Genomic DNA, 23,242 nt, shown 5'->3' with positions numbered 1-23,242 from the left:
AACCGCATATGTGTGTGCGTCACTTTCTGTCCTACTTCTAATACTATGGGGTACAGTGCAGTCCATGCCCCCGCAGAAGTGAAGTGAAACTTTTCACTGACTGTAAACTACACCAACCTCCGAAAAACGCTCCGATACCGACCCCGTGTTTGTGCGTGTATTTATTCGGGGGTGCACCGCTCCCACAAACAGACGGGCCGGTCTGTGTTTGGCTCCACCATGTCCATAAAGACATTCTAACTCATCAACACCATGATCCGGTTCAATGAGCGGCTATCCCACCTGCAGCGTCGCAGCACGGACAAACCGGCAGCCTTCGAACAGGTGTGGATGGGCAGAAAAGGGCAATTAACCGACAATTAATAATGTAATTGAGCAAATTCTTATCGACAATTAATCGTGAGTCGATTAATTGTTTACATCCCTAATATTTAATAATACATGGGCACAACAGAAGCCATTTATTAAAAATCAGATAGCAATACTGAATTATTATTATAATGCAGGTATTAATTTGGTTGGAAAAACTTAGGTCATTAAAATCAGTTGTAAATAAGTCATAGTAATGTTTCAATTCGTTGTTTCAGGCTCACTATTTAGGATCAAGTTCCTGTTGAACTTTCACTATTATCATCCTTTTAAATGTCAGATCCTGCTACTTTCTTAGCTTATTTTACTAGTTAGCATGTTAAACCATGTAGTACTGAAATACTACTGTGCATAGCCCTCAAAAAGAACCTTTATTGTATCATCAAACACAATATAGCTGAAGCTTTATTGATTCTGTTGATTTGATGTGCCAGTTGAAACTTTGAGTATTAATCTATGCTCATGATGGTTAAATGTTAGCAACTCGGTGATAAATATCAGATGAAGCTGATGTGTTTACATGCTGCCTTTAGGAGAAGATAAAAGTTAAGCAATCAGTGAGATCTGACGCTTAGAAGGAAAGATAAATGTAGACTCACTATTTTGCAAGTAGTCACTGAGTACATATTTCCAGTATAATTCTTGTGTGATAGTTTTATATACAGTCTTTGTTTTTGCACTTTAATCTGCTGCTAAACAGATACAGAGCTGCTAAACTGATTTTCATTGTAATAAAGTTCTATTCTATTCTATTCTATTCTGTTTTCTCCTAACATACTGTTAAACCTTATTCATGATAATAAAATAACCCTATCAATACCTGAATTATAAGGCTTTAATCATTTTTATAGAGTTGTTTTAATTGGTAGAATGCTACCAAATTTTTACTATCAATAAGAAGTATGTAGCATTTGTACACTTAAACTAATATGGGTGAAAAACACACACAGCCTCTCAGAACCGTGACAGCCCTGATGTCTCTAATCTAAAGCATCATGTGTTTTGTCTTCAGGCTGGTGGGTGCCCAGCAGTGGACCGTCATGGACACTCACAGCAACAAAACCAGCTACAAGCTGACTGTGCTGAAACCAGACACCACCTACCAAGTCAAGGTGCTCACTCAGTGCCTCAGTAAGCTGCACAAGACCAATGAGATGATCACAGTCAGGACACCAGAGGGACGTGAGTATTATACCAGGAGTTTACAGGAGGCGGGTTTATCTTTTCCAGTAATTTAACTCAATGTCATGTCATATTTGATAAGAGTATCCTCTGGGACATGCTGCAGTAGTGCCTGATGGCTAGATTAATACAGTTCTGTAGAATTTAAATTACAATATACATTTAACTTCTATGTAATTTAAACGGGAAAAGGTCCAGTGTGTAATTTAAAGGGTTTATGTGGTACTGATATTCTAAGCTCAACAGCAGGGTGAAGTCATGTGCCCCAGAACACACTCGGGACCAAAACCACCAGCGACTAATGCTATGTGTCCACAGACCGTATCACTCACTGAATAAAATAGAAAGCTCATTGTTTACACACATCTGCATTATAGTATCATAACTGATTATCTTGGGTCAAACTGATATTCACATGTTACGTCAGCTGATAGTTTACGGTATAGCTCTGTTAACATAGGTCTGCTTCTAAACAGAAAACAGCTACAGTAAAACCACAAAACGCCTTTGTTTTCTGTACAGTTTGTCAATAACTGCACTAATATTTTTAGCTCTAACTCTAAAAGTTGTTTCTTAGTGGTTCTTATGCCATCTAGTCACTTTTTGACATTTTGGTCAAAGGCCCAGTAGCGTTTTCCTCACAATGGGAGACCGCAGAGTGACTCATTTCTCCCTCTAGTGGTCACGCAAATCTGTCGGACTATGACAATGAATAGATTCAGTTCATACCTCTACAATCCAAAACAATGACATGTTTGGCACTGCTCTTTATTCTAAACACTAATTTACAATTTTTTTTTTTAACATGAAAAAGTCTAAATGCTACATATGTCTCCCTTAAGGGGATTTTAGAGCATATAAAAACAGAATATAATATGCATAATGTGCATATAGTATACATTATCACATTGAAGATGTTGTGTTTTTGTACTTTAGAATGATCTGTTTTTATCTACAAATGGAGAGGGTGGTGTCCATTGCATTTCCACAGAGTAGCTGAGAACGCTTCTTGTTTTTTGTTGTTTCATTGCAGCATTGTTGTGCCACCACCCACTGTATCTTGATGTGGACCAGAGTTAACATCCTCTTAACTAAAAAGCTCAAACCAAGAAGCAACAGGAGAGAGTGTGCTTCCAAAATCTCAATCCTCTCTTTTTTAACCTTCTGAGACCCAGCAATGCATTTTTGTCCTTGAGAGTTTCACAGCTTTACTTTACAAGAAAAAGGGGAAAAAAGGAAAAACCACATTGTCCACTGGAAAGGACATTCCATAAAAAAAATATCTTAAAAAACTGGTGCATTATGCTGTTTGCAATCAAGACAATTGACGCAAAAAAGTCCAAACTTATACTTTCCTGGATCTCAGGATATAGTTTTCACCATTGTATCAATACCAGAAATGCGACTGTACTAAATACCTCACAAAAAGTGTACATATACTAGAGATACTGGAAATGATTACCTACCACCAAAAAAATCCTTAAAAGGGAGGAGTAAGACAGGAGTCATTGCCATGGAAACGTTCCTCTGTTTCATCTCACTGTATTGGTTTTCAGAAGGCTTCTTCAGGTTGTGGTGGCCAAGCACAAGGAAAATTAGGTACAAGTTTCAGGTCTTATTAAAGTGTTTGTTTGGTGTCTGTGGATGTTTTGCAGTTCCTGACCCCCCCAGGAACCTGCAGCTATGTTGTGATAATGAAGAAGAAGGAACAGTGCAGGTGTCTTGGAGTCCTCCTGACAAAGGACACGGCCTCATCAGAGAGTACATTGTAAGTCTGTTAAATCTGCAAAAATAAATGAATCTGTTGTGACGAAGAGGGAACTGAATGTCTAATCTCAGTCGTCTGAATCCTCTTAGACATAGTGTTGGATAGACCTGCATGTTATATACCTGGTCATTGATAATTTTACATACAATTCTTCACAAGTGTATTCCATATCAGGTTGAATACAGTGAGAAAGGCGGTCTGGACTGGATGTCACAAAGATGCATCACAACCAGCACTGAGGTGAAGGAGCTACGGCCTGACACCATGTACAGTTTCAGGGTAAGGTGCACACACAGTGGGAAATGTCAGTCATATGGTGTTTATTCCAGCTATGACAGAGTTTTATGTTACAATGGTGATGTTTTCCAGGTGGCAGCCGTCACAAGTCGAGGCCTGGGGAACTGGACCGAGATTAAATCCATCACGCCCAAAAAAGGTCGGTTGTTCTTCTCCAGTGTCTCACTCAGGACAGTTTGTCTGCCCTGTACTGCCACCTGCTGGTGTGTATTAGCAAATTCAACATGTGGACACCTACTATGCTTGGTATGATAATAATAAATGTTCAGATGAAAACACAAACCACAAATAGCTAGTCCACTATAGAACAGATATGTTAAATATGTCAAAACACAAATGGACATAATAAATTACCATTTAGAATCTGCCTTCTAACCCCCTACAAATCTAGAGCTGTTTTTGTGGTAACTTCAAAAAGATTTTTTTTTGTACACCTAAGATTTCCTAAGTAATTAGTGTTTATTTTAGTATTTCTCACTGTTTACCATAAAATTATCTTACAAAGCAGATATTTTCAGATATATTTAATTTACTCACCATGTAGAAGTTCAGGTCTAGTTCAGTTTAGGTCTTAGAGGGTTAACTTCATGCTTTCACATCGATGAATTTTCACAAATCTAAGAGGCTAAAACACAAGGTTTCCTCCAGATATTTTATAGAAACAAAAGCTTTTAATGTGAAACAATTGCACAAAATGCAGATTTTTTTTTCTTGTGTTACAATCCAAAATACTAATATCTAACATTTCAACACTCAAACATCTAAAATCAACGAGGCCTACACTATATATTTTATTGACCTGTATACAACTTCATATCAAATGCTTCACCAATGTTCAAGTTCAGAGAAATCTGCCTCTTTATTGACTGTGGCAACCCCTTACATTTGGTTGCCTGTCAGTAGTGTCATATCCTCTTTGCTAATTCTGCAGGCGGCTGTTTCATTATCAATCAATCAATCAATCAACCTTTATTTATAAAGCGCTTTTCATGCACAGATGCAACACAAAGTGCTTTACAGAATTAAAAACAATTACACAATAAAAACAGAAAAACATTTACAAAGAAAACCCCTCCCTCCCACCCTCCATACTAGACACGCACACACACACACACACACACACACACACACACACGCCAACACACTTACACACGCACACACACGCACACAACAGGGAGACATGGCATGGCACTGAGGATCAAGGAAACGCCACCTCTGGGGCTGTCCACACTGGGAGGAGCCGCAGGCCGTGCCATCGGGGGGACCAGCACCCAGGCCCCCCGACTCCGACAGACAGGTGGACCCCCACATCGAAGGGAGGACCCCCAGCCAGCCGGGCCAAAGGGACCCAAGGACAGTACCCCCACTAGCAGACCAGACACAGCTCCCAGTGTGGAGGACCCCCCTGAGGAAACACTGGTGTTAAAAGCTAAAGACTAAAAGCATAACATAGGACTAAGAGAATAAATAAAATAAAATAAATACAGTACCAAGAGTAAAATACGTAAGATTATAAATAAAATAGAATAGATAAAGTATCAGTGATAAATAAAACAAAATAAGAACAAGAAGAGTTTAAAAAATTAATTAAAAGCCTGATTAAAAAGGTGTGTCTTTAATCTTCTTTTAAAAATAACAACAGTCTCTGCAGTCCTGAGGCTCTCCGGCAGGCTGTTCCACAGGTCGGGGGCCATAGTGGCTAAATGCTGCCTCACCGTGGGTTTTTGTTCTGGGTTTTGGTATGGTTAAAAGGCCAGTGCCGGAGGACCTCAGGGTCCGCGAGGGTTGATATGGTAAAAGCAGATCAGATAAATAGGAGGGCGCAAGGCCGTTAAGACATTTAAAAACCAGCAAGAGAACCTTAAAATCGATCCTGAAGCGTACGGGGAGCCAATGCAGCGACTCTAAAACCGGTGTAATGTGCTCCCGCCCTCTGGTCCGTGTCAGCACACGTGCGGCTGAGTTTTGTAATAATTGGAGATTTAAAGTACTCTTTTTGGGAAGACCAGAGAGCAGGGCATTACAGTAATCTAAGCGACAAGAAATAAAAGCATGCATTAGCACCTCCGTACTGGCCTGAGAGAGAAACGGGCGGACTCTGGCTATGTTCTTAAGGTGATAAAAACCTGTTTTTGTTATATTACAGTGATCTGACATTATATGTCAATACATCAGACACAAACATTTTCCCTTAATATATGTATCTAGTGGTGAAAATAACTCCATAATGCCGCATTACTTCCTATTATCATTTACTTCATCTTGTATTATTTATACACTAAGGCCCCATAAACTAACACAACTTTATCTATCAAGAATAAATCACATTAATTCATGAGAAGAGGTAAAAGTATTTTATCCCAGCTTTATGGGCAACAGTGTGAGACCCGTAGTGGCAGCTTAAGGTATATTGAAATGTTCAGAGAACATGAAGTTTGACTGTAAAACCTACAAGCATATTTCACTGAAACTGTTTACATTACCAGCCATTTAAAATAAAGCTAAATATAATATAAGTAGGATAAATTCACAAGTTGAATTTAGGGATCCTGCTCTCAAATCCTGCTTCTCTATCGCAGCTCTTCCTCCTCCTTCTGTGATTGCCGACAGCATTGGTGACGACTCCATGAGCCTTTCATTCAGCTTTAACTCCCAGTATGAAGTAAGACGCTCTCAGTTGGTTACAGCCACAAAGCTTTCTGTGTCTCTATAAACCTCTCTGATGCATCTTGTGTGTTTGTTTTTTGTAGGTGAAACAGTACGCAGTGGTTCTGTCCTGGCAGTTTGACACACATGTGCAGGAGAGGAAGAACTACACAGTAAAGGAGAAGGTTCTCAAAGGTACTGTCAGTCTGTCACATACTACTCAGTATCATTATCTGCTTGTTGCCTCACTCACTGGTGTGTTTTGATTTACATAGCAATTTTGGGGAGACCTCCTTTTATTTATGTTCACTATTAACCTGGAATCATGGATGTTTCAATTTCTGCTCAATAGATACTCTGACACTGTTTGTTACAAAGATAAGGACTGCATTAGGGAAGAAATCTTTTAGGTTTTCAGCTCCTGATGTCTGGAACAAGCATCAGCCTGAGCTCCATCTACAAACACTGATTCTTTTCAGTGGGTTTAAAGTTGGGATGGGAAGATTATGCGATACATACCAAGACACTGACACGTGCATGCATGATCCGAGTGCGCCGGTAGAGAAGCTGCAAGTGAATGAAAAGTTTGGTATGATATTGCAATGCATCGGTTATTGAATGTTTGTATAGATAAAATTCTATCTGTTCAATAGAATATATTTTTACTTGCATTTAAAGGTGTTACTTTTTATTTGGGTAAAGTTTTTCTTTTCTGAAAACGCACGTTAATGTGCGCCACGGATTCATGGATGTGTACAATGCACACTACAATATGAGTTCTGTGGGTACACTGTGGCGCGAGCGCCGGGGGTGAATACTGTAATATCTGTATCTTATTCTTACAAGACATAGAAGGGAGGGGACGACATGTGGTTTCTTAACGTGTACTTTTTACTATATCAGCTGCTTTGAATACTGCCATAATACCATAAATAATAATTAATACTGCCAGAGCTGCTTCCTTAAACAGTGATGTACATATCGAACAGCGCATCCCAGAATACCTTGTGCAGGTGTCTCTTAAAGTGATAGAACCTTTTTCTGTATTACCTACATTACAAATACATTACATAGACCTTTTTCACACTTACCAGTCATACATAATCATTGCAGAAAAGGACTTCCTGCCAAGCGTCAACACAGTGAGACAAAATGGATAAGAGAGTGTACACAACCTCCCTGACCGATTTGCCAAATATTACATTTGCCGATGTTGCAAAGTTCATTGAAGAAAACTCCTTAAGCAAAAAGAACAAAATCAATAAAGGGTACAGTTTTTTCCACAAGGAATTTGTCCAAAAATATCATGGTAAGTAGAGAGCAATCAGGCTGTTACTGAACTGCTGGCTACAATGACAAGAAGTTATTAGCATGTTTACGTAGACATAATTCATGTCTAATGTGCAGTCGACCTTACGAAAGCATCATAGTCTGCTTTGAATGAAGCATTATGGTGTCAATTTGTTCTGTTTAGGGTTGTCCAAGTGGTCGTCTTCTATGTAGCAACAGTAATGTTAGCCGAATGCCATCCTCAGTTAACCTTTTTGTTTTTGTTGGGTAATATTTGTGTTTATGTTGTTGTGTTGTGTTTCTGAACAGAAATGAAGGTGTTCCATGAGAAAAGGCATTAGAAAAGCCCTGAGTTTCAGGTGGCAAACAGTGATTCCCAGCACATAATCTTTGGACATGTAATGTCTGCTGCAGACATAACCATGTCTGATTTAGAAACAGTGTTTTAAGTTGTATTTTGAAATATTTTAATTTGAAGCAATTTTAAGTTCCCTTGGGCTGCTCTCATGTAACTCGGCACTGATGGGAGTTACAAACTTTTAATTCCTTCTTAAGTTGCATGCAGCCAATGGGTTAATTTATGTTTTATATCTGTTTTATGTTTGTACAGAGAATTTAAAATTTTTAATATATTGTGACGTTATCATTTTACGTTTGCTTATTGTGTGGGTTTACCTTATTTTGTCAAATCTTTATATTGTTTAGTTTTCATGGTGGATTTGGAGGACAAACCTCGAATGAACCCGTTACAAGAAAGCCACTTATGTCTGCCTGTGGTTGGAGGGAATTATGCGTACTACCCTTTTTAATCACAGACTTTGGTCCCTCATCGCATCAGATCACCTGAATCCATTTCTGCTTAACCTCACTGTCCACAGGAAAATAATGAAAAGACAGATACAGCTGCTTTTGAGCGTAACAAGAGCAACCTGGAACACTAAAAAAAAAACACCTTGTTCTTCACCACAGTTGCCCTGATAGGTGAGGAAGTAGAATTGCATATTTCCGATCAAAAACATGGAAGTTGTGAAAAAGGTCTATTTCAAATGATTCAGTGGGGGAGCAAGAAGTTGAACATGAGAAACATGCAGAGAAACAACTTTGGAAACAAAGATTTCTAACTTTTTCATGTGACTGTATGTGAGGCACATGTTCTTGAATTGCACAAAGCAACTTTGTGAAAAGTCGTGGTCTTATTTGATAAATAAATAATCGAGTTCATTGAATCACACTGCCTGTTTTTTTTACCAGAATGAATGTGTTGAATCAGAATGTGCTTAATCACTCTGTATCGTGATTTGGGTGTGCATTGTATCACATCATGAGATGCCACACATGTATCTTTAACATATCAGATCGGAGATGATGTATCGAGATGCGTATTGTATCAGCCTTACAACTAAGATTCACAGCCCTAGTTTAAAAACTGAGTGAAATTCTTGGAATCAAGGCTGTTGGTCAAAAATTGATTTTTTAAATGTGTGAGTAATTGCAAATGCTTTTATTGTAATGATGTGACTGTATTGATGCTGTCTTAGCCAGGTCTCTTGAAAAAGAGATCCCCCATCTCAATGGGACCAACCTGGTTAAATAAAAGTTAAATAAAAATAAATAGTGTATTACAGACCAGACATAAACAGTGAACATTAAAGGGCAATATAAAATATGATGTGTGTCGTCCTTTCCAGCTACCAACTTGACAGCAGGGACAGTGTATGAGGTGGCGGTGTGGGCTCAGACCAGTATAGGAGACAGTCCTACTGCACTGTCCCATCATCAGACCACCGGCAGCCAGCCAGACAGACCCTTAATCAAAACCCGGGCCCTCAACCAGACAGCTGTGGACTGCAGCTGGACCATCAACAGCCGCCACCCTGCACAGGTACGAAGCACACCAGGTGTAAGAAACTATGAGGCCGTTTGATAAATGTCAAAGGTCACATTATGAGCAGAATAAAAATGTATTTGTGCTATGTTGGTAGAAACTCTGACTGTTGTGTGGTTTTAAATATTTAAGGCTCCACATATTTGTCAAAAGTAACTATCTGTCTTAAAGTGTTTTAGATGTTCTAAAAATGTGCCACAAAAAGACTGGTGATGCTGCTTTTTGTTTTATGGCCCTAAAATTTGGAACAGTCATCATTTGGATTGTAGCCCACAGGTAAAGAACGGCTAACTAAAAAAATGAACTCTGTAGTTTAGATTTTAATTCTGATAAACTCTGATTCCTTGGACCAGTTTACATACAGGCTTTTAATCTGGTTTTATTTTATTTTTGCTCTAATTTTGGTCTAAGTTACATAATAAATATTACTAAATAAAAATGGCTCTTTTACACAAAATACAAAGTTTCAAATATGTAAAAAGTTTCACAATTACACCATCAACAAATTAATGCAAATTAGCTCTTGATGTAATCTGGTGACATCCAGTGACTTTTCAGGCAGATTTCAGCTAATTTCCATTGTAGATACACTTGTGCAAGGTGATAAAATGTGAAACAGGGACACTTCTCAAATGTATACAGTACATATAAATGTAGATTTTATTTGATTTTAATACTTTCAACTCAAACATGAGTCTAGCTGCCAAAGGGATCATATGTAATTAGATGCTACACAGACTGAAGTGGTTATTTCCATTTTTCTGCAGCATGATGAATCAAAGAACTGTTCTAACCTACCTAACATAAAGAAGCGAAAGAGTATCTTGACTGATGTGGTTTTTTGTCAGACAACACTACACAGAAGAGTCAACACCTAGTTTGCCTGTACTGTGTGTTTGTGTGCAGGTGTTTGGTGTGTTTTATGCCACTTCCTTCCTGGATCTGTACCGCAATCCTCGTATGGTCCGCACCACCTCCCTCAACATTATAGTCACAGTAGAAAGTGATGAGCAGTACCTGTTCCTGGTGAGTGTTATACCAAACACTGTCTTAGGTTTTCATTTTGTGTAGTAGAGCACAAACCAGCCTAAAGTTAAGTCAGTAGAGAAATCTGGGCAGATGTGTGAAGTCTCACATGCCTCAAATGCAACTGTTTGCATTTTTCAGTCAACCCTGCAGAGGTTTCACACTGAAAGTGCCAGTGGCACAAATCCAAATTTATCCCAGGTGTAAAATGTGCTTTAAGATATCACATGGGCTACATTTTTTCCAATCTCTACTCCTAGACTGAATTCAGAAAAACTGGAAATTATTCAGTGTCAGGTTTGACAAATTCATGTGCAAATGGGAGCCATGATCTGCTCCTCAGCTTCTCCATCAGCAGTGAGTGGGGTGGGTTGGGGACTGGGGGCAGGGAAAGAATTTAAAGCAAATAGATTTTTTTGACAAAAACACATTTAATGTTAAAATTAATCACAAAGTTTGTTTAGTTTGAATAGATTCTGACTGATTAAATGTAATTGTTGCATTGAAAACTGTAGTTCTCTGAACAATCTATCAGCTATGTACAATGTGTTAACATTGATTGCACTGAATATTATGGATTCAAATAATAAGTTTTATTTTGATTTAATGAATGAAATCATTTTCACATTCAGAAGAAAAAAAACTTAATTTATAAATGTCCTATACTTTATATTTTTAGTGAAAGGATCAAAACTGCAACATACCATGACGGTGAACACTTGCATTACATTCACTAAAGCGTTAGACAAAGTAAATATGTTCATTCAGACAATGCATTTGGGACAGGAGTCAGGATTTTCCACACTCTGACATGTATCCTGATTTTAATCATTGTTCGTCATCCTCAGGTGCGTGCCATTGTTCCTTACATCGGTCCTCCCTCTGAAAACAGCGTGGTGAAAATGATTCCCAATGAGAGGCTGCCACCCAGAAACCTCCACCGCGTACGAGTAGACAAGACGCAGGCCACGCTGAAGTGGCAGCCGCCGTACGACTCCCCCAACACGGATCTGGTGCGACACAGGCTCAGTTTACTGTGATGATGACACATATGTGGTGATGAGCGTCAGCAGAATGTGTCACTATCAAGGCTGTAGGATTGGGGGGAAAATACAACAAATAATTTAGCTCTGTTTTCTATATATAGTAATATATACTTTCCCATAAAAAGTTTCATGAAACTTTAAATAATGTGTCTTCTTGGGGAAAATACTGGCTTTTTTTTCAGTTCTGAAGCTGTAATTATCAGCTTTGTGGCTCTGGGTAATTTGATATGCAGGACAGAATAACTAATAACAGGTACATTTGATAGATTCATATTAATACTACACAGACTCCAAATTCGGTTGAAAGAAAGTGACAAATTTCTTTTTAATTTTTGGAAATTAAATTTCATTTTGATGGCTCATTATTTAGGTTTTTTTTAATGTTTTCAGCATCAACTCTTTGCATGAATACATGCTGCAAGTTGTCCCTAGACTTTTTTGGATGGCCAGTGCTGATTTCTACCAAATACAGTGAAAAACAAGTGACTGGCAAGAGTCAGAATACACACACTAATGATGAAAAACTTCAGAAGATCCAGACTAAAAAACTGTTTGGAGTAGAACTTTTGCAAACTCCCCTGAACTGAAGAGAAGTTGTTCATTTTGTTTTAGGAAAATCCTTGACATGAGTTGGTTTGGAATAAACCCGTGGTAATGTGACCAGAGAAATAACAAATGTGTTTCTTTGTGTTGTGTAACCTCTTTTCTATACTTCTGTAGACATATGCGATCCATGTGCGGGATGTGATTCGAAAGGAGGAGAAGGACTACAAGGTGATCACCAAGAACAACACAGTAGAGTACCTGCTGAAAGGTCTGGAGCCTGGAGGACGTTACAGCATCTCCGTCCGCCTCCGCAACATGAGCAAGGAGGCCAGCTTCACTCTGAGCACAGGTACATGCAGCCCTGCACTTTGTGAAGGATTTAATTCCCCAACAAAACATGTGGTGATTGGTGCTAAAAGGTAAATTACTCCTCTGCTGCAGTTCCCCTTCCAGCTCCAGAAGCCCTGAAGATATTGACAGAGAAAGACCATGTTTTCCTCTTCTGGAAGAGTCTGGCTGTCAGAGAGAAAGGCTTCAATGAGAGCAGGGTGAGACACCACTGACACTTATCATCTATCCCTCATCCACTGAGGCTGGTTCTGAACTGTGCTCAGACCAGTTCTTTACATTTAGACAAACTGGCTCTTGGCCAGGAAAACAAGTTTGAAGGCCCATTCATACTTTACATATTTTTAACCTCATAGCATAATTGCCTAGGTCATACTTTTGGCCAAATTGTGATATCTGCGTAACTTTACTCTCCTAACACTCCTGCTTCAATTTGCATCATTGGCTATGACCTGAAAAAAACATGACCATATACCGTTACCCGCATGACAATTATGCTATAAGGCTGACGGTATGTAAATAGATACGTCAGTTTCAGGCATTGTCACTGCCTTAATACATCCATTGTGTTGGAATGAGCATTTAACAGTCAGTCCACCAGAGGGCATCACTTTGAATTAATATATTGGTCAAACACCAAGAAGAAGAGTAGAGAAGAAGAAGAAAGTCAATAGCGACAAACATGGGGATGACAGAGGAGGTATCACTAATGTAGATATTGAGAATGTTAGTCGTTATAAATACTATGTCGGTAGTTTTTCACCATCTCACACAGTCTCTTTTTGAAAAGTTCTGTCATTTCTGGAAATTATTCTCTTCAAATCTCAACACTGCTCCCTCGATTTCCAGTGGTACTGTTCCATTTCCTCCATTTGCGCACATATGCACAAGCGGATGTACAGAAGTACAGACGTAATGAACACAGGTGATGGACAGAACACTCCGTCCGTATACGTATGTGTATTCAATGTTGAGCATAAATGGGCCATAAAGCTGCACCAGTGACACAAAGGTCCAGAACCAGAACTGTGTACATCAGGAGCTGTGGGCATGACCATCGGAAGGTTTAGGATAAATAATGTAGATGAAATAAAAAAAATACATATACAACCATATACAGTAACATAATGACAGGACTCCGTGGTAGCTCTGTAACCTGTTGTAACTCTGAGCCAGATTCCCACTGGTAGAAAAGGCATATTCTCATTCAGTTTGTCACCTCTAGAAGGTGCCTCCATTTGAGTTCTTCCCCTTCACAGTCTAGTTTTGCACAAAGCTGATAATTTTTTTTTCTTTTAATTTGTACAGAACAACCACTAGTTGAAACCTAGTCAGGGACTACAGTCCAGTAAAGAGCCCTTTTTGTAATTCCACTTCAACATTTTGCCCCTCTTGCTGTTTGTCTTCTCCAGGGTTATGAAGTGCATGTGTACGATAGCATTACCAACAAGACGTCCTACCTGGGAAACACCACGGAGACCTACTTCCGCATTAGCAGCCTACTGATGGGACACAACTACACGTTCTCTGTGCAGGCTCGCTGCCTTTTCAACGGTCAGCTGTGTGGAGAGCCTGCACTGCTGCTCTATAACCAGCTAGGAAAAGGTAAAGCCCGTCAGAGGAGCTTCAAAAGTGGATTTAACATCCATGTATATGTGTATACTGGAGGGAATAATGGGGATTTTTATTTCATTATAGAGTCATGTATTTTTTTGTCCATCTCAAAAAAGACAACTAGAGCTAAAATGATTAATCGATTAAATCAACTCAAACTGATTTAAAAAAAATATTCAATTACAATTTTCATGAAATAAAGCTTTGCTTTCTTAATTTTGCTGCAGCAAAACATTGGTTCCACTGTTGTGTGCTTATTGTGATGCACATGACGCCAGGATCAACACAAGCAACATGGAGCATAGCTCAGTAGAGACAAGGACATAAAGGCCGAAAATCTAAATGCTCACTTTTCTACATTGGAACCATCGCGTACTCCTTTAAACTTTTAAGCTTTCAGGCAAATATTAAACATATTTGTCTTTATTTTTTCTAAACTGTAGTAAGTTAGTAAGTTGGATGCAAATGGGAAAAAGACATACTGTTTATAGATGTCATTGGGCTTGTTGGTTATTTTTTTATATATATTAGATTTGCAGCTATAGATTATTTTTGTTCGATGTTGAAAAATACCCAACTTGTTCTTTATCCTAGAACCAGGCGAAACAAAAACTACAAAAATATAAAAGGATGTACACTACCAGTCAAAAGTTTGGACACACCTGGTTTTTCTTTATTTTCGTGACTATTTACATTGTAGATTCTCGCTGGCATCAAAACTATGAATGAACACATATGGAATTATGTAGTTAAAAAAAGTGTGACATAACTCAAAACATGTTTTATATTTTAGATTCTTCAAAATAGCCACCCTTTGCTTTGATTGCTGCTTTGCTCATTCTTGGCATTCTCTTGATGAGCTTCATGATGCAGTCACCTGACATGTTTTCCAACAGTCCTTCCAGTGATGCTGAGCACTTGTTGGCCATCTGGGGTCCATCTCATGTCATTTAAATGAGAAGATGAGTCCAAACTTTTGACTGGTCGTGTATAAAAAATATCTATATAGAAATAACAGCAACAATACCAACAGTATAAATGTATATATAAAAATATCTTCATAAATAAAAGCTGTGAAAACAAAGCTTTGATTCTGGAAATTGCAATCACTTCTTTTAAAAAAAATATTTTGAGTCAATTAATCAATTAATTGTTTCAGCTCTATTATATATAGGTATTTTTATATATGTATATTTTTACTTATGCTTTTTGTGGTTGTTATTTCAGCTGGTTCTGGAATAAAGGACAAGTGGTTTCTCTTCATCACATTTATACTATTTTTTTCACCTATTGAATCAAAGAAAATAATTGATAGATTAATCGATTACAAAAATAATCTGTGCTGCAGCTCTAAAGACAACATGAAAAGAGTTTTGATGTTTGATGTTTACCAGCAGCCAGTGATGCATCTCATGGCGAGGGCCACTCAGGGGACATGGCCGCCGTGGTCGTCCCTGTCCTCTTCCTGCTCCTGCTCGGAGTCTGCGGTGGCCTGATGGTGCTCTACCTCCGACACCGCCGCCTCCAGAACAACTTCACCGCCTTCGCCAACTCGCATTACAACTCCCGCCTGGGCTCGGCCATCTTCTCCTCTGGGGATGAACTGGGTGAGACAGATGGAAATATGTGTTAAATGTGTGACACCGTAGGTCCATCCAGGTTCTGTTACAGCGTTATTTCATTCTATTAGTTTCCACACAGAGACAGTGGGCTCAAATCACACATAAAAAGATGCTGTGTTGAATAAAAAAATAACCATTGGTGTGTTCACCCTTTTAAATCTGTCAGTACCAGAGTTTTTGTTGCACCAATTGAAGATGGGAAAACAACTCTTAACATCATGTTTGAGAGCAAACAGTCTCAGAATGTCAGCTGTTTCCATTCTGTTATTTTAGGTTTGAGAACACATTCATTTATTACTATAACATTTTTCATATAAAAGATGTAGCCCAAAGAATTTCATAGAGATGGAACAATCATAATCCTACTATAGTACACATTCTGTGTCCCATCGATGTTGCAGCACAGGATGACGTTTGTACGGATTTTCCTCAGCCTTCACAGGCCCGATCGCCGCCAAATGAATAGAAACATTACCTGACTATCTACTAGGAGCAATTTTATGTCAGTATTCAAATGTTGTGAGGTCTGCTGGGCGATTTTAGCCTCTCTCTCCTTTGAATTCTTCATCCCTGCTGCCATACTCCATTTTCGGAAGTGGTTATGCTGCCGTTCATGACATTTCTACTGCTAGCAGACGATGCTACAATGTGAAGGCTGCAGTTCACTACCGCTGTATGAATTTAATCATGCTTGACAAGCCAAACAAATGCAAGCTCTTTCCTTCATGCCTCGCATGTTGGCTCAAAGTATTACCTGCACAATACATGATTAAATGGTAGTTTACAAATGGATAGTGGTGGCAGACAAGTTCTACTTATCATGCTATTATACAATGGCACCACGGGTACAATGCTGCTAGTAATCATAATTCCACATGACTTAAAAAACAACAAGCAAAAAAACAAAACAACACTATTTAAACTATTTAATGCATCAATACATTAATGCATAAATTACGCATAAATATTGGCTTTGATGATCATCAAATAATGTTTTTGCTAACATTTCACTTAGGGGTGTGCAATATGACAACATTAGATCGTGAAGGATTAAAACGTATCAGCGCTCCGATAAAGCAGAGAGATCGTGGAACTGGGGAGGTTACACAGGGGTGCGTTCTGTGCCCCACGTACCCCACAATGAGTACACGCAGTGAAACTTAAAATGGCAGGGCAAGTCTATCGTAACGTAAGTCTTGGCCCCACAGAGTTGGGCGTACTTGACTCCGTTGTTGTCCACGCACATCAGCCTGTTTTTGAATGTGAAATTGGTACGCTCGACTATGAAACCTCAAACGTCCGCAGACAGTGCGCATGGAGTCTGTGCCGCTCACAGTACGCACACAGTATAACACACAGTACACACTTGTATAACATATGTCAACACTACGAACCTGTTCAATCAGCTGATGAAACAGCATTCAAACGGTATGAGTCAAACTGAACTAGAAGACCAGCCACACCACAGGCAGAGGACACGAGTTGAATTAAACAAAAGCAAACATCTGTAATGCAAGCATTTAGTAAAGGCACTCTATGAGAAGAGGAGGAAGTACAGTCCACATTGATCCCTTTTTCAAGTGCCTGGATTATTCTTCTTCTCATTTTGGACTTCTTCCTCAATCCAAGACCAGCCAAAATGCTGATTACCAGTTGAAAAACCAGAGCTACTTGCCACCTGTTCTGTAAGCCTGGAGGATTATTAGAAACAGGCATTTCTTCATTGATATTTTGTTAATTTTTTTTTTTTTTTTTTTTTTTTTTACTTTTCATGTTTATTGAAAGCTACCTCAAAAACCAAGTGCAGTTTAGTTTTTATCTTCAAGAGTGGACTTAATCAGAGTGTTGTTTACATTTTAGTATGTTTATGTTCTTGGCACATGTTTGCAAAATTGCACAAACTAAATAAAAAACGGTTCTGGAAGGTTCTTTGGGCTAAATAATATTTTTCTTTTAGGGCTGTGTTTTACATAGGGGAATTGTTTGGTTGTACTGTTCAGAAACTTGCAAATTAGTCTCAAATATCAGTGTAAAGAATCATGATAAAATCGAGATTGAGATTTTATTTTTTTAAAATTGCGATATGGTAGTTTTGCCATATCACCCACCCCAAATTTCACTGTGGACTGTGGTGGATGTTTATCTGTTTCATATCAGTTTGTTCCATACACTTGTCTGATTTAATTTTTTCTCATTCAGTGATAATCTGATGTGGGCCTAGAAATTTTTAACTGTACAGCTGAAGATTTCTTTGTCTCCTTGGCACAAAAGGGGGAGGCAAATAATAAAATAAAAATAAACAATCAGCCAATAATATTGGTGTCAGTAGCAGAGGAGAATTTCACATCGCTGCATCCCTGGAGTAAATAAAATAAATAAATGCAAAAGATAAGGAAAGTTTGCAATTTGATGAATAACATGGAACTATGGCACATCAAGGTACCTGAATTAAATGCCAAGCCAAGAAGTTATGTTATTAAAAAAGTCCCAGTAATCTATTTATGCAGGCATATTTTACATCCTAAACAATTATTTTTTTCTATAATAAATACTAACTAATGCAGCTTTTTGTTAATATTGTCTAGAGCTGAAATGATTAATCAGCTAGTGGATTTGAATCGAAAATTATTCGATTGCAATTTTCCTGAATCAAAGGTTTTTTTCCTTAATTTCACTGCCGCTAAACAATAGTTCTGCTGTTGTGTTTCACATGGACGTTTATTGTGACACAAATCTGACATCAGTATGTCCAACTAATTTTATACTGTTTTATTGTCGTTGCTGTTTCTATATAGACATTTTTGATTAAACTTTTTGCTTTTATACTTCTTGTGATTGTTGTTTCAGCTGGTTTTGGAATAAGGGACAAGTTGTTTGTCATTTTCAGACATGTCTGTTTCACAAATTTTACTGTTTTTTTCCACCTGCTCAAATAATCGTTTAATCAAATCCAATCAAAAAAAATAATCAATAGATTATTTGAATAGAATTATTTATTCTCTACAATTCCAATACCAATATATACAGATTTTTATATTTCCTTTTATGTTATTATGGTTATTTCTATATATTTATACATATTTTTATATGTACTTCTATACTGGTGTTATTGCTGTTATTTCTGTATAGATAGTTTTTATATATCCTTTTACTTCTATACTTTTTGTGGTAGTTGGTTCAGCTGGAATAAAAGGAATGTTGCTTGTCCCTTACTAGTTATTTTCGCCTATTCAAATAATTGCTTAATTGAATTGAATGGAAGAAAATAATCAATTACAAAAACAATGGATAGCTGCACCTCTAACATTGTCTTCCCTCTCCTTTTCTCTGAAGGTGATGATGATGAAGATGCTCCTATGATCAGTGGCTTCTCAGATGATGTACCTATGGTCATCGCGTAGCAAGACATCCCTCCATCGTCTGTTTCTTTCTTCCCTCCTTCCCTCCTCTTCTTCTTCCACTTACCTTCTATCCCTGTCACTCCCCATCAATGGCGCAGAAGGACAGACTGAGGAGAATGCAGGTGCAAACTTTGCCGTCGATATCCCAGATTTGTAGATGGAAAACCACCTGATAAGCAGCGAAACCTGAAGAAAAATGGAAAAGAGTAAAGAGAGAAAGAGATATTTTTCAAATATATGATGCACTTTTTTGGATGCGCAATAACTTATTTTTTATAATATTAAATATATATATGGGGTCAAAAAAAGGACTGAAAGGAAGAGGTGGACACTGAAGCAAACTGTGAAGGATTTGAGTTTGTTGAGCGCACCAGGGAAAGAGAGACCCTATTTGTAATGCAAACTCACTATCCATAGGAGCGGTACATCGCTTAAAGCCAAAATAAGCATCCACAGACTGGAGTATAGAATGCAAAAAAAAAAAAAAAAAAAAAAAAAAAACACACATAAACACAGAGAAATAAACTAGACATATGCTGTATACAAGATGTACAAATAGAAAATACTGGAGCAGTAATAGTTACATATTTGGGTAATAGTACAGTGCGTACTATAGCAGTGTATGTAATATTGGTGCCCATTGTGAGACGAGCTGAAAGAGTTAACTGTGGATCATGTCTCATCATTCACAGCGTCTTTTTGAATGATTGATCACCAGTCTAAAAACTTGGTTATTTTAAAGTAAAAGTCTCAGTGCAACCAAACAGTGATCTGATCAGTGGTTGGATTCACCGTGGCGTCGCGTAGTGTCCTCATAGACACACTTTTATTTTCTACCACCAGCACATGGTTGTATGTCTGTATGTAGGTGACACATGTATCAAGATATCAGAATATTCTGGCTTTGAGGACACAAAGATTCTCTCACTGCATCGCCGAGATTGTCTGAACTATTTGTAAATATTGGCTTTTAATGTGTCCTCTCCTTGTAATGCTGCACCATATCATTCTGTATAATGTGTAATTTTTTTTAATCATTCAGGACCACAAATTAATGCCCCCCAGCATTTTGCCATAACTGTAGTCGTAGAGGAAGTGTGTTTGGGGTTCTCAGGGAACTGTGTTGGAGCGGACACCAGCGCAGCACCACCATCACCATCATGGCTTAGGCAGCACTGTCGATCCACCACCGAAGAAGTACGGAAGAGGAGGTACTAGATCAGCTATAGGTGGAATGAATGAACATTTAATGTCAGTAGATGTGATTCACAAGTCAGTTTTAGGCAATCAGACAATGAAGATTTAAAGGGTTACTTCAACCAAAATTACACAAAATTATTTATGTTTCCCCTTTTTCTATTATGTGCTAACCAGCCATGCAGATAATTTATCATTGTGTTTTTTTAAATTGGTCTTTGGGATAAAAACAGCAGCTTTCTGCAGAAATATGTCGTTGTTCCATGGGATATTCAACAAACATCACTATGAATACACATTAGACATACAGGTATTGACAGGTTATGTTTATAATTAACGTTTTTTTTTTTGCCATCTAAAACATATAATGACTCAGTGTAGAGGAGAAACCTTCATGTTTTTGTAAGTTAATTGATACTGTGTGCTTGACTACATGACTACATGACACACTAATCTGACCAGTACGCTAAACTAGTTAATAGCACATTAGCCTCCCAGTACAACATGATCCACTCCATTACTAGTCATAAGGTAGAAATGCAAATACTTTGGTTTTAATACTCTTAAGTTTTCTGACACTTTACTTTGGTTTTTAGGAGTCAGACTAAAACAACAATTTCCATTGTTTTGTAAGAACATGCTGTAACCTTGTCATGCTAGTTTGGATCCTAGGCTAAACTGAACAGACTTGGCCAACAAGCTAGGAGGAAACTAGTAATCGACATTAACCTCCTAAGACCCAATGTCCACATTTGTGGGCAAGACTTTCACAACTTAACACACACACAAAAAAAAAAACTGTCCACCACACAGGACATTTCATAAAAATTTTAAAAATTGTATCTGGAAAAACTGTTGCATCATGACGTTTCCAATATAGGCACTTATTTAATAATAATAATAATAATGATAATAATAATAATAATAATGATAATAATAATAATAATAATAATAATAAAAAAGCTTGTACTTTACTGACATCCCCTGAGTCTTAGGAGGTTCAAGAGGCTGTAGTTACAAAAACATTTTTTCAGTAAAGCACACACCAGAAATATTCTTCACCACTTCAAGAACACAAAAACTCAGCAGTAGTTACATATCATCTACATGTAAATGATGCAGGTTACTCAAAATTGGTTTCTACAGGAACAAACACAAGAAAAAAATAGATAAATTAAATGAATTAATAAATAACTATAAATATATTTCAACTCATGCAACCATGCAGTACAGTCTTCAGCACAATTTAATCCAAAAACTCTTTTGCCCTAATGACAATTCTCAAGGGTCAGTGCTGTCTAAATGCTTTGCAATTAGCCTGTAAGATAAATGTGAAAATTGAAAAAGATGCTATAATATATTTGTTTCATAGATATTCTTTTTTTTGTCTTGATAATTTTACTTATATAGTACTAAAAAGATGTAGTGGGCAGTCAATTGTCCAGAACACAAAGATACTTAACCTACAACAAAAAAGAAAGATGAAAGTAGTCTCAATTGATCTGGATTTCCTCTGAAATTATTAATTTGATCAACCAAACAAACCAAATGAATATTTAGCATATTGGAGAATTAGCACCTGTGTATTTCCCTTTTACCAACAAATCTACTTATCAGCGCTGTTATATTTAAAGAGAACTGATTTTAGTTGGAAATTAGGATTTGGGTCAATGTTTTATTTCAGAGAAATGTTGGTCTTTATAAATTGATTTTTTAACATGACATCAGTCTGTTACTGGCTTATTTCCATTTTACTAGACTGGAGAGAAAAGACATATCTTCAGACCTTGTCAAAAAAAGCATATGTAACTATCTGTATGGCTGCGTAACACTACATAAGTTAGACATGGCATTTTTTTTTGTAATGTAATGTTTCCCCCAGCTGACAGGGCAGATCTACAGCCTGTGAGGATTATTTCTTATCCAGTATACACGATATCTCCCCACTGCACTCCATAAATGCGTCAACAGAAGACGATAAATATCTTGGGGAATCCGTGTCTTTGTTCTGCCCCTGTCCCCTCCACCTGACTCTGTACTTTAGTCTGTGAACAGAAATTAGTGTTTTGCCTCTGGGTTTCAGCCAGTTGAATTGATGGTGTTCTGCTTTCTATTGACCGTGTTTATGTTTTGTTTGTAAAAATGTCTTCATGAATGTATTTTATATCTGTACTTTTTAAGGTATCGCCTGTGAAGTTAATGCATGCTCTTCGGCTTTGCCCTCACTACAGTTGATTTGTAAATCATCTGTTCCACTGTAGACAGTCACTTTTCTTTGTCACTCTGTCAGACTGGCTTCTGCAGACGAATCAAAGCTGTTACAGTCTTCAGAGCCCAATTTACTAACCCCGTGCAGCAGACTAATTCATTTCTTTGTCATTTTGAGCCCAAATATGTTGTCTCATCATCTACCCCCCTCCCCCCGGTTGTTAAATGGTGTCTATACTGACATTCACAACTTTTTGATTTAACACAGCTCCTCACTCCATTCACGAGGTACTTCTTTTCTTCTGTTTTCTTGGCCTTAAAACAGAATTTTCTGGCATTGAAGCTGTTTTCACTCTGTGGAGTATGTGGAGTATTTTCAGCCTCTGTTTTCTGTTTGTTTTTAATTTATTTTGCCACATAATGCCTTATTAGAACACATTGGGTTTCTATGTAATCTACTGTTTGTATAATAAAACACAAGTGCACACGCATGCATACACAGTCGTACGCGGACACGCTCATACTCAAGACTATGGAAGCTGAGGAGGAAGCTACTGTTTGGGCATTTGGTTCTTTTTGTCAGATCACTGCTCCTTTCTGTGTCGGCTGCTGTAGCCACGTACCGGTGTGTGAGCCAGCCACTTTGTCTCTTTTTAGTCAGGTTTTACACATGTACAAAGTATAATTATTGGTTATTATGTGACCTTTTGCTCCCCACTTGTCTTAATGTCAACTCTTGTCAAATGGTTTGCTTCAAAATGTTGTTTGGCACAGAGTTTGATCGTGTTGGACTCGGG

The 23,242-nt window shown here is 37.9% G+C and overlaps 1 protein-coding gene across 2 annotated transcripts in view; it reads left to right on the top strand.

The window, feature by feature from the left end:
• Window positions 1–19,557, top strand: part of sorl1 (sortilin-related receptor, L(DLR class) A repeats containing) — a 171,000-nt gene extending 151,443 nt beyond the window's left edge. Inside the window, exons 35-48 of one of the 2 annotated variants that reach the window (XM_030151836.1) lie at window positions 1,382–1,551; window positions 3,207–3,319; window positions 3,494–3,598; window positions 3,689–3,755; window positions 6,196–6,278; window positions 6,367–6,457; window positions 9,241–9,434; window positions 10,344–10,463; window positions 11,312–11,476; window positions 12,230–12,404; window positions 12,497–12,603; window positions 13,816–14,008; window positions 15,415–15,624; window positions 18,973–19,557. In XM_030151836.1, coding sequence (XP_030007696.1) covers window positions 1,382–1,551; window positions 3,207–3,319; window positions 3,494–3,598; window positions 3,689–3,755; window positions 6,196–6,278; window positions 6,367–6,457; window positions 9,241–9,434; window positions 10,344–10,463; window positions 11,312–11,476; window positions 12,230–12,404; window positions 12,497–12,603; window positions 13,816–14,008; window positions 15,415–15,624; window positions 18,973–19,040 — 1,861 coding nt within the window. In that variant the 3' untranslated portion in view covers window positions 19,041–19,557. Of the gene's footprint in view, window positions 1–1,381; window positions 1,552–3,206; window positions 3,320–3,493; window positions 3,599–3,688; window positions 3,756–6,195; window positions 6,279–6,366; window positions 6,458–9,240; window positions 9,435–10,343; window positions 10,464–11,311; window positions 11,477–12,229; window positions 12,405–12,496; window positions 12,604–13,815; window positions 14,009–15,411; window positions 15,625–18,972 lie in introns of both variants that reach the window. The other variant, XM_030151835.1, reaches the window with a different exon arrangement.
• Window positions 19,558–23,242: the final 3,685 nt, after the last annotated feature.

This window comes from Sphaeramia orbicularis, chromosome 13 (genome assembly GCF_902148855.1).
Source record: "Sphaeramia orbicularis chromosome 13, fSphaOr1.1, whole genome shotgun sequence".
Taxonomy (NCBI): Eukaryota; Metazoa; Chordata; class Actinopteri; order Kurtiformes; family Apogonidae; genus Sphaeramia; species Sphaeramia orbicularis.
Note: the sequence above shows the minus strand (reverse complement) of the source record. Positions and strands in the feature narration are given on the sequence as shown.